At 36.2% G+C, this 13,430-nt stretch overlaps 1 protein-coding gene across 2 annotated transcripts in view; it reads right to left on the bottom strand.

Annotated features, from left to right (window-relative positions):
• Nucleotides 1–503: 503 nt before the first annotated feature.
• Nucleotides 504–13,430, bottom strand: part of ptpn11b (protein tyrosine phosphatase non-receptor type 11b) — a 175,451-nt gene continuing 162,524 nt past the window's right edge. For both annotated transcript variants that reach the window (XM_039755580.1, XM_039755581.1), the window contains exons 11-16: nt 12,621–12,775; nt 6,964–7,031; nt 5,818–5,969; nt 4,662–4,762; nt 3,543–3,646; nt 504–1,730 (exon numbers count right to left, since the gene is read on the bottom strand). In XM_039755580.1, coding sequence (XP_039611514.1) covers nt 3,562–3,646; nt 4,662–4,762; nt 5,818–5,969; nt 6,964–7,031; nt 12,621–12,775 — 561 coding nt within the window. In that variant the 3' untranslated portion in view covers nt 504–1,730; nt 3,543–3,561. The remainder of the gene's footprint in view (nt 1,731–3,542; nt 3,647–4,661; nt 4,763–5,817; nt 5,970–6,963; nt 7,032–12,620; nt 12,776–13,430) is intronic.

The following is a 13,430-nucleotide window of genomic DNA, read 5'->3' as shown; positions in this document are numbered from 1 at the left end:
TCTGGAATAATGCACTGTGGGTGAATGAGACAAAAGCTGAAATTTTTGGAAGAAATAAAAAATGCTATGTTTGAAGAAAAAAGGCACTGTACTCCCACACACAAAACTTCATATCTGTCATGAAACATGGAGAAAGGAACATCATGGCTTGAGGGTGCTTTGCTGCCTCAGGGATCAGACAGCTTATTATCACAAAGAGAACAATGATTAGAAAATTGTCATAAGAGATTTTACAATAAAATGTCAGAGTCCATAACCTGAAGTTTAACAGAAGTTGGGTTATACAAAAAAATCAAAATAAAAAAACACAAGTAAATCAACATCAGAATGGCTGCAACAGAAAAAAAATATGTAAGCTCTAATGGTCATGTCTTAGTCCAAACCTCACCCCAATTGAGATGTGAAAATGCCAGAATGCCAGAAATATCAATGAACTGAAACAAGTTTCAAGAAAGTAATGGTCAAAAATTCCTCCTAACCACTGAGCAAGGTTGATAAGCAGCTACAACTAATGTTTGGTAGAGTTTATTGCTGTTAAAGGAGGTTCTACCCATTACTAAATACACAGTTCACATACACATACACAGCATGAACTATATCCAAACAATATATTCAGTACTGGTCAGAAGAAGTATAGTTGCTTGTGTATTATTATTAGTTTTTTTATTATTGGGATTTAAACCTTTTGGAATTCCATGGATTTTTGCATTACCTATTCATAAAAGGTCATCTGACCTTCTTTTATCTTTTTCTTTAATTGTAGGGTCTGTCTCTGCAGAGTCCTGTTTCAGTTTTGATTACTGCCAAAATATTTCAGCAATACATGATAAAATGTAGTACTCCATCTAGAACCTTTTGATTTAACAGAAACATATCTTACAAAATTGGCAATTAAACATTTTTAGTAATATATAGTAACTTTATCAGTCTTGCAAGGCATATGGGAAGAACAGATGCTTGAATGATGTTAATTCATTAGTTTCTACACAAAACACACTGGATTTTATTTTAAATATGTTATTTAATTTTGGATTTTTTTAAACCATGAAAGGCAGTTTATATCAAGGGGGAGAAAGATTCACATGATGACTGGTACCATCTTGCTTTGCATACAGAATAAGGAAACCTATTTACAGCAAGGTAATGCATCTTTCTCATAATATTAATAAAAAAAAGGTAAGAAAATTAAATATGCAGTTGGCTACCTGATACAAAAACCTGGGTGATTTGTTTGACTTGCCTGACAAGTCCCAAGTTTCCATGCAAAGCGTTCAGGTAGAGGAGGCATTAGTCACATGACTGAGTTTCATGGCAGGTTAGCAAGAATTTGTCTTCCACACCACATGAGTGTACTTCTTGCATTTGTGCAAAACTCACAAACACTTAGATTTTTTTTTTTAATGTTTACATATTTTTTCACAGCTCACCATACTATATTCTTTGCTCTTTGGCTAAAGTAGATCAATTTTGTGGGCAGAAAGGAGTCTGTATGTATATAGCTGCTCTGCCTTCGCTTCCCATAAAAAGGTGCACACTGAAGACATGCAGACTAAGGAAAAAACAAAAACAAAAAAAAAACAGCAGGAGTTTTAAAGAATTCCAGATGGTAAAGTCCACTCTCTCTTCTTACTTGGAGCCTATGGGCTGTTCATCACTTGACCTCTCATTGCTTTGGCCAACACCGTTGCTCCAGCTACACTGTTGAAAGAGGCACTTGTTGTGAGTGCAAACTGAGGAGACAAAAAGAGGAAGAAAAAAAGAGATGGAAACTGAATTTTGAAGACTGATCTTTAAGACAACTAAGGTGGAAGATCTAAATCATAACAGGGCTCCTCCTGTACGAATCTACATGCTATGCACAAAGTCCTGTGTGATCAGTGTCTAAAACTAGAGAGTTGGATTACACCTTTATGATAATTTCTGAATACTGTATAAGCCCTTGATATTATATGTAAGACATTGTGCTGCCAACTGTTGTCACATGTTGACCTCTTTCAAGGTTTTTGTTATACTGTTATACTAATGGATTAACTGGATACAGTGCATATTATCCAAGGCTGAAAATATATTGTTATGACATACAACTCCGATGGTAAAACTTATAGGAACTAAAATAGTGTTTACCCAGTGGTAACATACTGTCTAGATTGCTAGATAGCACAGTTTTCTACTTGATGAGGAGGCAAGCAGGTATTGAAATGATATCTGTTGTGAAATACCTCCTGGCTTTTGTAATATGTAAAAGTTTTATTTCATCTTCAGCTCTGAGCTTTGTATAAAATATACTGATATGTTTGTCAGATGGGCATGTTCAGATACACAGAGACCATAAAATCAAATCAAATATTTTTTAATAACATGTATAAAAAAAGTACCATATGCTAAAGTGAAGCAGCAAACTATAAATTATCAAAGTAATATAAAAGGTTAATCCAAAAGAAACTAAAAGCTATAGCCAGGTGGCAAACTAAGATAGGTGGTGGTTGTAAGGGATGCATATTTCCTTTTTCTACATTTTTCTCCCAATATTCTTTATTTCCATTAATTCCTTCCTAATTACTTAATTACTTCCTTATACCCAATATCCTTTATTAATCCCAAAAAGGCAGTTAAAAGCTATAACGTTTAAAATAACCAATTAAATACAGCAATTTTACTTTCTGAACTCTATGAAGAATTCCGATTAATTTCATGCATCTTCACAAAACCTGAGTGTTATATAAACCACTTTACTAATGAACATGTGTATGCTGTATATGTAAAATTTCTATTAATTTTCAATACTTCTCATCCATATTAGCAAAAGTGTGTGCAGAAATTTATCAGGATGCAATGCCACTGTAAATTATTAGTCAATAATAGAGAGAAAAATACTAAACAATTCAAATGCACCTCTTGTGGAGCTAAAATGCAATGGACTTTACATATGAAAAGCAATTGGGTACAGACAGACAGCTCTACTGGTGATATTCATACCTCAGCAACAGTTAAAATTGAATTCTTCCCTCTAAGAAACACTACCAATATCTTACCTTACCATCTGCCTTACCACATTGCCTTCATTAACTTCTGCCAGTCATTTCATTTCTTTACAATGGCGTCTCCTATTATTGTCCATGTTTATTTAATTAAATATACTTCAAGTGATGTTTAACTGCTTTGTGCAGTATATTTTAGGTGGAAATTTTCACATGAACAAAGATCCTCACCAAAAAAAAGTATTTTCCACAAATATGGATGAGTGACTCTTCAAAAGAATATATAACATAGAAAACATGCAAATGCTACATAAATAGCCACAAAATAAAGAAAATCAATTGATAATGTGAATAACACTAATTATATAATGATGAAACAGAAAAATGAATTATGGTGAAGAAATATGAATTATTATAAAATGCACATGCAGGCAATGGCTGCTGAACTAGCTACATAAAAGACACTGACAATTGTGTCTAATAACATATCTGCAATAAGTGCAAGGGATGAGAATGCCTGATGGAAATCCTTCATTTAATCATTCTGGGCTTACAAATACTTACAGCAGTTCAGTCTTTAGCTTTATCTTCTAGTGTTGCTGATTCCTGGAACTTTTGGATTTTTTAAATTTAAATTCTCATAAACACCTGTGGAGTCATCCTCCAGTCTAAGAAAAATATAGAAGACAGCACATGTAATTTGCTTAAAAAGAACAATGTAACAGACCTACAATGATTATTTCTTAAAAATATGTTTTTATTTATTTATGATAGAAAGCTGTGTGTGTCCTGGAATGGACTTCCGTGCCATCTAAATGTGGTTTTTGCCCTGTAATAGAGATGCATTCTACAAACCTAAAAAGGACTAAGTGGGTTCAAAAGCTGGACAGGTTAATGGATCTCTTCAAACATGATGAAAAACAGACAACAATGTACCTTTTGTCCTGTAAATTCGTTTTTCATGAAGCAGAGATAACTGCACATGAGAGCATTCTTTTTGAAGACTTCAAATCTCAAAGCAACACAAGGATCTTACAAACTCCTGTTTTAAATGATTAATACTGGAGTTATCCTAGAGAACTTTGTTTACCATTTTTAAATTAAAGCATTTTATTATCAAAGGCCAATAACAACAGCAAGGCCGTACACATTCATGAAAACATTCCATGTTAACAACCCCTATGTCCTGCCATCATTGTCTTGATTTTGTTTCTTTTGTTTGTTCGTGTATATAAATGATGAATCATTTAATGATTTACTGTATTACAGATAAGTGCAAGCACTCAGAAAAAAGTTCTCAATGAAGAGCATAATGCAAAAATATAATGAAGAAAATATTTTGATAAAATCTACAAGATCAGTAACTCCTAAAAGTCAGAACTGTAGACATGATAGTTTGTTTCTTAAAAACACAACTATTGTTCTTATTTGTCATATGAAGTGGGGGATTGTTTACCTTAGGTTAGAAATCATTCATTCAGCAAAAGTGAACATCTATGGGAATCCTCCACACATAAATATAGTATTACACAGGTGTGCGAGTGACAGTATAAGAGAGATACCCCAATGAAAACAACAAAATGACCCAAACATGACAAACAGTAAGAGTTTTCAGCAAACCACAAGATAGCTGACTGGACAAATCCATTACTGACTCTCACCCAGTTTCTAAGAGGTACTTACGCCGAAGTTCCTCTAGGTGTAGGAGTCTGTGGTCTCAGCTTAGTGTTTTCCATAGGTGGATAACGGATATTTGAATACTCCCTCTCTTTAATTTTATTTCTCTACAAAAAGAAAATGCATTTGGTGAATTCATATATGTAATGAAAGATAAAAGAGAAACAAGAAGAAACTTTATATATATATAATAAAAAAAAAAAAAACGCTAGATAAGAATAATTTTGTATGTGGTCTTATTAGTGATTTATATGCCCATTCGTAGAAAAAGAATTATGTTAAAAAGAAAATTGAATATTTTAAAGACTGACTACAGCTTAATTTGGTCCTGGATAATAATAAGCCCAAATGTGGTAGTCAATCACCATGTGACTGAGAATAATCCTATGCTGCCGAAAAGAATACCAGGAGATGTACTAAACAATGGAAACTGAGGGTGTCAACATAGGTTGCCTGGTAAGATACACGTTAGAAACTAACAGTAAGCAATTCAAAAAGAAAATAAGACAAAAGATCACAATATTTAAGCATTGCAAATAGGAAAATGCAGACAGAGTGCAATCAATGTGGCCTAGAAGCATTGTATTATTAACAAAAAAGGATTTCAGGTCAATAACAACCAGTGAGCAAGCCACTTAACCTGCTGGGCTCCTAATGAAGAAATGCTGAAAAAAACATTATAATTGTGAAATGTAATTTCACTTTGGAAAGGTGTAAGATAAATAAAATCATGCAAATGTATACAACGTCTTGACAAAAAACTATCAAGAGCAAGTTAAAGAAATGCTAAGTGTGTTTGAGAATGAAGATTAAATACCTGGAATAATTTTGAGGCAAAAAGTCTATGTTAAAATCAAAAATTTATTTTTTTACATAGCTCTTTTCAAAGTACTACATGGCTCAGAGAAGAATTTTAAAGTGATGAATCAGGCAACACATGCACACCACCTGCCAAAACCACAGTAGCAGCAGACAAGAGTAGACCTTAATTTCTGGCAAGAATCATAGGCTGGAGAAATCCAAGCCTTAGAATTACACTAATGCCTAAGAAAAATAAACCAGTTGGACATTTGAAAGTGTATAGATAGTTGTATTCACATTCTTAATGAAAAAAAGACATTTGTTTAGAGACTGAGAGAAGCAATCAACAGTCAGTACGCACCTGTTCTTCCTCTAACCTTTTCTGTGCAGTGTCGATGTACTGCTGGACAGCCATATATATGAATTTATACTGAGCTTCTGTCTGCACCATCCCTGAGCGCTGTCGCCGCACCATCTGTATAGTCTTGGGGATGTCTATGTCACAATCCAGGCCTGAAAAGAGAAGGTATCAGTATTAAACCGGCACCTCACTCACTGAAAAGTTGTACCATTATTACAAAATAAATAAATGAAAAATGTGGTTAAGAAAAAGAAACTTTTCCAATTCAATACAAAATACTGCTCTGACTATAGTGATCAATCTGAAAAATGCTATCCATAATAAAGCAGGATCTGGCACAAACAGCACTTGTTTTAATCGTACAGTAAGTAAAAGTTTTCCAGTTCTAACAATTCATCTGTGAAAGAAGTCCTTTGCTATATTTTTAAACTACATTTCCCTTGGTTTATTTATTATTTCCACTTTTCAACTGTTGTCCTTTCGTATTTGGGCTGTCCTGTTTTTTAAATCTGTGTTTGCAAGCTATATGTACAAAAAGTATATTGTATGATTGATTTAATATTGGAATACAGTTGATTCCAACCCCATTAAGTAATACTGTCAGGATGGGCTCTAGTTCCACACGTTCCTTAAGTGGATAGTGGGGTAAGATAATGAATGAATAAACACAAGAGTGAATAAATGCATGAATGAACTCTTATTGTTTGGTTTATATAAAGGTTTATAATAGAACATTCTTTGAAAGTCACAATATAAAATAAAGACTGAGCAATACAGTTTTGGACATATGTGGCAAGACAATTTATCACTGTCTTTTTTAATGAAAATTAAGAATTAGAAATTCAAAGGTTGTTACAGCAGCCACCACAATTTCCTGGTAAAATACCTAATACATACAGAACAGTAATATAGAACAAACTGGTGGCAGCAGGCTGCCTTCTCCTAAATGATGTTTGAAGCATTAAGAGATTTACTTCCTTTCCTAAATTTTCCCTAGGAGAGACAACAAGCTTTATTTCTTTCTTTAAAAAATATTCTCACATACAGAATTACTCTTAAGGTGTAGGGCAGCAATCCTCTAGCTAATTTACACAAATAGATATTCTTAATGCAAATATTATCTTGCTTAACAAAATAGTTGCTTACCTTGCCTGTTAATTATGTCAATAAGAATGTCAATTACAATGATTGTTCCAGTTCTACCGATGCCTGCACTGAAACAAAAGAAAAATCACACTTTTGTAGTTGGTGGTAGATGTGGGATATAATTAAATTTAGAAAAAAAAATTAAAAAAGGGAATGAAAAGTATGTCAACAAATCCAAAGGCACAAACAGTTTCAAGACAAAATAATTTTTACTTCTAAAAATTTGTTTATGAGATCTGCAACCTTGCAAAGCATGGATTATGATTATATATTATAGTATATGATATATAAACACATTTACACTGAGCCATAAGCCTTGCATGCTGCACTAGGCTGTAGTTGCTGGTGGGTTTTAAAATCAATAAGGGAAACTTCTTAGAAGAACCAGGCTGCTAAAAAGATGATCTAATTCAAAATATATATTAAAATAATATTAACTAATGATAAAACACAAGGCAGTTTTGTAGCAAATAAAACATAACTATAGTTCCCAAGATGCTTCATTGATTATTTAAATATTTTTTGATTGTAATATTTTTTCCATCCATCCATCCATTATCCAACCAGCTACATCCTAACTACAGGGTCACGGGGGTCTGCTGGAGCCAATCCCAGCCAACACAGGGCGCAAGGCAGGAAACAAACCCCAGGCAGGGCGCCAGCCCATCGCAGGGCACACACACCCACACACCAAGCACACACTGGGGACAATTCAGAATCGCCAATGCACCAACCTGCATGTCTTTTTTTCCCAATTAAATTATTACAGATGTGAGTTAAAGCCACCTAGTGGGGAAAAAACATAATAGCTGGAAAATGGTAACTTAACATCTTCATACACAAAGCACATTCTCAAACCTACTTAATCAATTGCATGGACATGAGGGATTCAGGTCTAATCCTGGCAGCAAGGCACGTACCAATCCTGGAGGAGTGACCAGTCTATTGCAGGGCACACTCATGCACACAAAATTTATAGTAACAGATTATCTTAACACACATCTTTGGGATGTAGGAAGAGATTCACAGTATCTGAAGGAAAGCTTAGAAAGATTCAATGAAAATGTATAAAATTTAAATATACAGCAATTGGGTGCAAGACTTGAACCCAGAACAATAGATCTGTCAGGCAGCAGGGATAACTATGCCAGTATTAAATAAATTATATCTGAGGAAAACCAAAATTACCTATTTATTTTCAGCACAAACATACAAGTATGGTATTTGTAGTGAATGAGTGTATTGGCAAGGTGTAAATTGTTCAAATATAATTGCTACCACGTTTACGGAATAGAATGCAATACACAAAATAGAATAAAAAACATTACCAGATAATAATAAATTAATGAGGTGAAAAAAAAATCCACCTATAAATTACATTACCCAGCTGGGATGCCAGCTAGATGGAAGGACTGGAGGAGAGAGGATCTAGAAGGCACTACCTTACCCGGGATACTAGATGGAAGCCCCCTTAGGAGACTGAGGTACCATGGATTCCTGCAGGGCTCACTGTGAGTTGGAGTTTGGCACAGTCCTGTTGGGTTCTTTTGGGGCTGCCAGGAAGAGCTGCAGAGCCCAACATTGGGCTTTCACCACACCTGGGAGTGATTCCAGGTCTGATTAACGAGCCACCTGGAACACTCTCAGGACCATTTTAAAAGGAGTTGCCTCACTCCATTCAGGGAGCCAGAGTCGGAAAGAAAAGGTCCAAAGCTTGCCAGGAGGAGCAAAGGAGACAAAGAGAGAAGGAAGACGAAATACAGTGTGCATTGGACTGCATTTCACTAGGCTGCGTACTGAGCACTGCATGTGGGAATGAGTTGAGAGCGTTTCCCATTGTAATAATAAAGGCTTGTGTTGTGTAGCACTTTGGTCTATGCCTGTTGTGTCAGGGTTGGGGCAGCTGAAGCACCACTGTTTTCCATAGGCCAAAGCCTATATTGGCACCACAGGGTGCACAATAAGAGGCAACCTTGGGAATGAGAGCAAAAAAAAAAAAAAATGCCAGAACACACATGAAAACCATGCATGAATTCCATATAACCACTAGGCTAGAACTCAAAGGCAGTATGCACTTTTCACAATAGTGCGTTGGATAGTGCTGGTACCTTATTGATGCAGTGTGTCCTATATTCAAATTCCACACCCATTTTGTGAAAACTTTACATTCCCCTATTGTCTCTATAGTATTTCCTGCATATACTCCATTTTCCTCCCATATTCCACAGATATGCAAGTTAATCAGTGATTCTAAGCAGTCCTTGTGCGAGTATAAAAGTGGGTGCATGTGTGGTAGGCCATGTAGTAGACTGGAACCGTTTTAAAAATTGGTGCTTTATTCACACTTGATGCTGCTGGGATGGGCTTCATGTCACCTGTGACCTGAACTGGATTAAGTCGGTTTGAGAATATTATTTTAGGAATATTATGTTATTATAGACACATTTTTAGAATTCAAAAATCTTTTTTAAAGATTAATATCACAGCTTTTCTTCTTTATATTAGTCATTCTTAAAAGCTAAAAAAAGAGAAACTGTTCTGGGTTATCTACTAAATAGCTTTCCCTCAGAGTATGTCTAAGTGGGTTGATTGACAACAACGCTTAAATCCGGTCTTTTAAAATATACCTCTTCTGTAATGCATACTCGTGTCTGCTTCTTTAGTAGTTACTAGTTAATGATCAAAACTTGCTACATTTATACTCTGAGTCCACAATACACCAAGTCCTTAATCTCTCTTTGTGTGCCCATGAGCACCTAAAGTGCATCCGGAAAGTATCCATAGCGCATCACTTTTTCCAAATTTTGTTATGTTGCAGCCTTATTCCAAAATGGATTAAATTCATTTTTTTCCTCAGAATTCTACACACAACACCTCATAATGATAACGTGAAAAAGTTTACTTGAGGTTTTTGCAAATTTATTAAAAATAAAAAAACTGAGAAAGCACATGTACATAAGTATTCACAGCCTTTGCTATGAAGCTCAAAATTGAGCTCAGGTGCATCCTGTTTCCCCTGATCATCCTTGAGATGTTTCTGCAGCTTAATTGGAGTCCACCTGTGGTAAATTCAGTTGATTGGACATGATTTGGAAAGGCACACACCTTTCTATATAAGGTCCCACAGTTGAAAGTTCCTGTCAGAGCACAAACCAAGCATGAAGTTAAAGGAATTGTCTGTAGACCTCCGAGACAGAATTGTCTTGAGGCACAAATCTGGGGAAGATTACAGAAAAATTTCTGCTGCTTTGAAGGTCCCAATGAGCACAGTGGCCTCCATCATCCGTAAGTGGAAGAAGTTCGAAACCACCACGACACTTCCTAGAGCTGGCCGGCCATCTAAACTGAGCGATCGAGGGAGAAGGGCCTTAGTCAGGGAGGTGACCAAGATCCCGATGGTCACTCTGTCAGAGCTCCAGAGGTCCTCTGTGAAGAGAGGAAAACCTTCCAGAAGGACAACTATCTCTGCAGCAATCCACCAATCAGGCTTGTATGGTAGAGTGGCCAGACGGAAGCCACTCCTTAGTAAAAGGCACATGGCAACCTGCCTGGAGTTTGCCAAAAGGCATCTGAAGGACTCTCAGTCCATGAGAAACAAAATTCTCTAGTCTGATGAGACAAAGATTGAACTCTTTGGTCTGAATGCCAGGCATCACGTTGGCACCTCTCATCACCAGGCCAATACCATCCCTACAGTGAAGCATGGTGGTGGCAGCATCATGCTGTGGGGCTGTTTTTCAGAGGCAGGAACTAGGAGACTAGTCAGGATAAAGGAAAAGATGACTGCAGCAATGTACAGAGACACCCTGGATGAAAACCTGCTCCAGAGCGCGCTTGACCTCAGACTGGGGCGACGGTTCATCTTTCAGCAGGACAATGACCCTAAGCACACAGCCAAGATATCAAAAGTGTGGCTTCAGGACAACTCTGTGAATGTCCTTGAGTGGCCCAACCAGAGCCCAGACATGAATCCGATTGAACATCTCTGGAGAGATCTTAAAATGGCTGTGCACCGACGCTTCCCATCCAACCTGATGGAGCTTGAGAGGTGCTGTAAAGAGGAATGGGCGAAACTGGCCAAGGATAGGTGTGCCAAGCTTGTGGCATCATATTCAAAAAGACTTGAGGCTGTAATTGCTGCCAAAGGTGCATCGACAAAGTATTGAGCAAAGGCTGTGAATACTTATGTAAATGTGATTTCTGTTTTTTTACTTTTAATAAATTTGCAAAAACCTCAATTAAACTTTTTCACATTGTCATTATGGGGTGTTGTGTGTAGAATTCTGAGGAAAAAATGAATTTAATCCATTTTGGAAGAAGGCTGTAACATAACAAAATGTGGAAAAAGTGATGAGCTGTGAATACTTTCCAGATGCACTGTATCTCTATGATGCAAAGGATCAGCGTTATATACTTGGTGTGGGGCTGTCCCTGTCACTACCCAATCTGGGTACATGGTGAGGAGTACAACATGCTTAATCCAACAATGCAGACAACAATGTACAATTAACTCCTACGTAAAAATGGTGCGTTTTCATAACATTCTCTTTATGGTTATCTAATAGTGCAGAAAAAATAAACAGTATTTTCTCTCTTTCTTTCACAATGGTGGTGCGAATCCAACTGAAGTACTGACTGGAGTAGCGACATCAATTATGTACGTATATGCCATGTATGCAAAAGAGATTGGGCAGTGCCATAAAATGTGAAGTGGACCATGCTTACAGTACACATACTGTATGTGAAAGTTCTGGGCATGCACAATGCAAATTGGGAGTGCAGCACAGATCAATCAGGTAGAGACATGCCTATCCAACATGGCCCACTAGAACTCTGCACTGGCCTTGCATTTCATCAAGGGACACTGGGGGGAAAAATGAGTTTGTCTAAGCTGGCTGCTTGGCAAATTTTCTGCAAAAAATTCTGTGAACAAGGACACTGGCAAACACAGCAAATTCTCTACGAAAAATGCTTTGCTGGATTTCATCATATAATACTCTTACCTGGTACACTAATTCTGTTTTTGCTGTACTGTCCATTAATTTTTACTGTCATTTAAACTCCATATGCACTCAGTAGATTCACTGTAGAAACATGCAGGCAGGTCACTTCATGTATTTGAATCATGATGTACTGTATTATATTATACTATCTTTTGTTGCTCTGAATTCTGCTCTCATGTGCTTTGTGAAATTCTTTGTGATAATGTTCTGTGTAATAGGCACTGTATAAAACGAATATGTTATATATGCATTTCTGTTTGCAAGGTCAAGTTGGTAGGAGAACCTGGATTGAGAAAATGATGACAGAGAAATGTCTTTGTATACCTGTATATTGTACTCTAAAAGAAAAAGCAGAAAGACTGCTGTCTTTAAGATTAACTGAATATTTTTCTGCAACAAGCTAGAAAATAATAAAAAAAAATAGATATGAGCATAATTAACTCCTATATTTTACTTCAATTTTGTTTAATTAAATGGAAAATATTAATAAGGCACCATACACATACTAAACCTGGAGGTAAAACCTTTGCCATCATATAAATTTTACATTGCCCAACTCAAAATGTGCATTTGCTGACATGTTCTCCCTTATTTCTTTGTTGCAACTTTGAAAACAACAAACAGAAATATCAATAGTACATCCTCATACTGTACCTGCAGTGCACCACAATAGGACCTGTGTCTGGAATGCTTTGTTGAGTACGATTTACTTGCTCCAAGAAGCTTAACACCCCTCCAGGCTCATTGGGAACTCCATGGTCAGGCCAGCTTAGATACTGGTAGTGCCAAATGTATCTGTGAGGTTCATCCTGTTTAAATTCAGAAGCAGCACCTCATAAAAATATTATATCTTGTGTTACTTTGATCTGTTGAGAAGATACAATTTCACACAAACATCTGCAGAAAACAGATTAATTTACTAAGGAGATTGAGAGGGGTAAGATTGACTCTCTGAGTGTTATCACTATGCAATACATCTTCTTTCTCACGCTAATAATAATTTACATCGAAAGGCTGGAAGGGAGTCCAAGAGAGTAAAAAACTGCACAAAATATGAACAAAGTGTAAGTGGAGTACTGTACCTACAATCATTTCAGTAAAATTCATTATGAAGGATATCTATTGGTCAACTTTGAAAGTAAACAAAGGAAGGAGGACTAAGTCAACACAATGTAAGCTGATATAATATGGCTACAGAAATTAGGTGGCACGGTTACAATCTCAGATTGTGACAAAATGAAGAACACTGTTAGGTGGTCAATGCAGGGTTTAAACACATACTGCATATGTATTAGCAAATAGAAAATCAATGACAGTTACATTTATCAGAAAACAGAATTCCAGCATAGCTAAAATAGCTGTAATGGTTTATATCACAGAATAAAACATCCTACAATAGTATACATAATGTCCACATACTGTAGGTTCAAGGTCTTTATCTTTTTGCTCAGTTTTGGAGGAGCA

This window comes from Polypterus senegalus, chromosome 6 (assembly GCF_016835505.1).
Source record: "Polypterus senegalus isolate Bchr_013 chromosome 6, ASM1683550v1, whole genome shotgun sequence".
NCBI lineage: Eukaryota > Metazoa > Chordata > Cladistia > Polypteriformes > Polypteridae > Polypterus > Polypterus senegalus.
The sequence above is the reverse complement of the archived record's forward strand: the minus strand, read 5'-3'. Positions and strand labels throughout refer to the sequence as shown.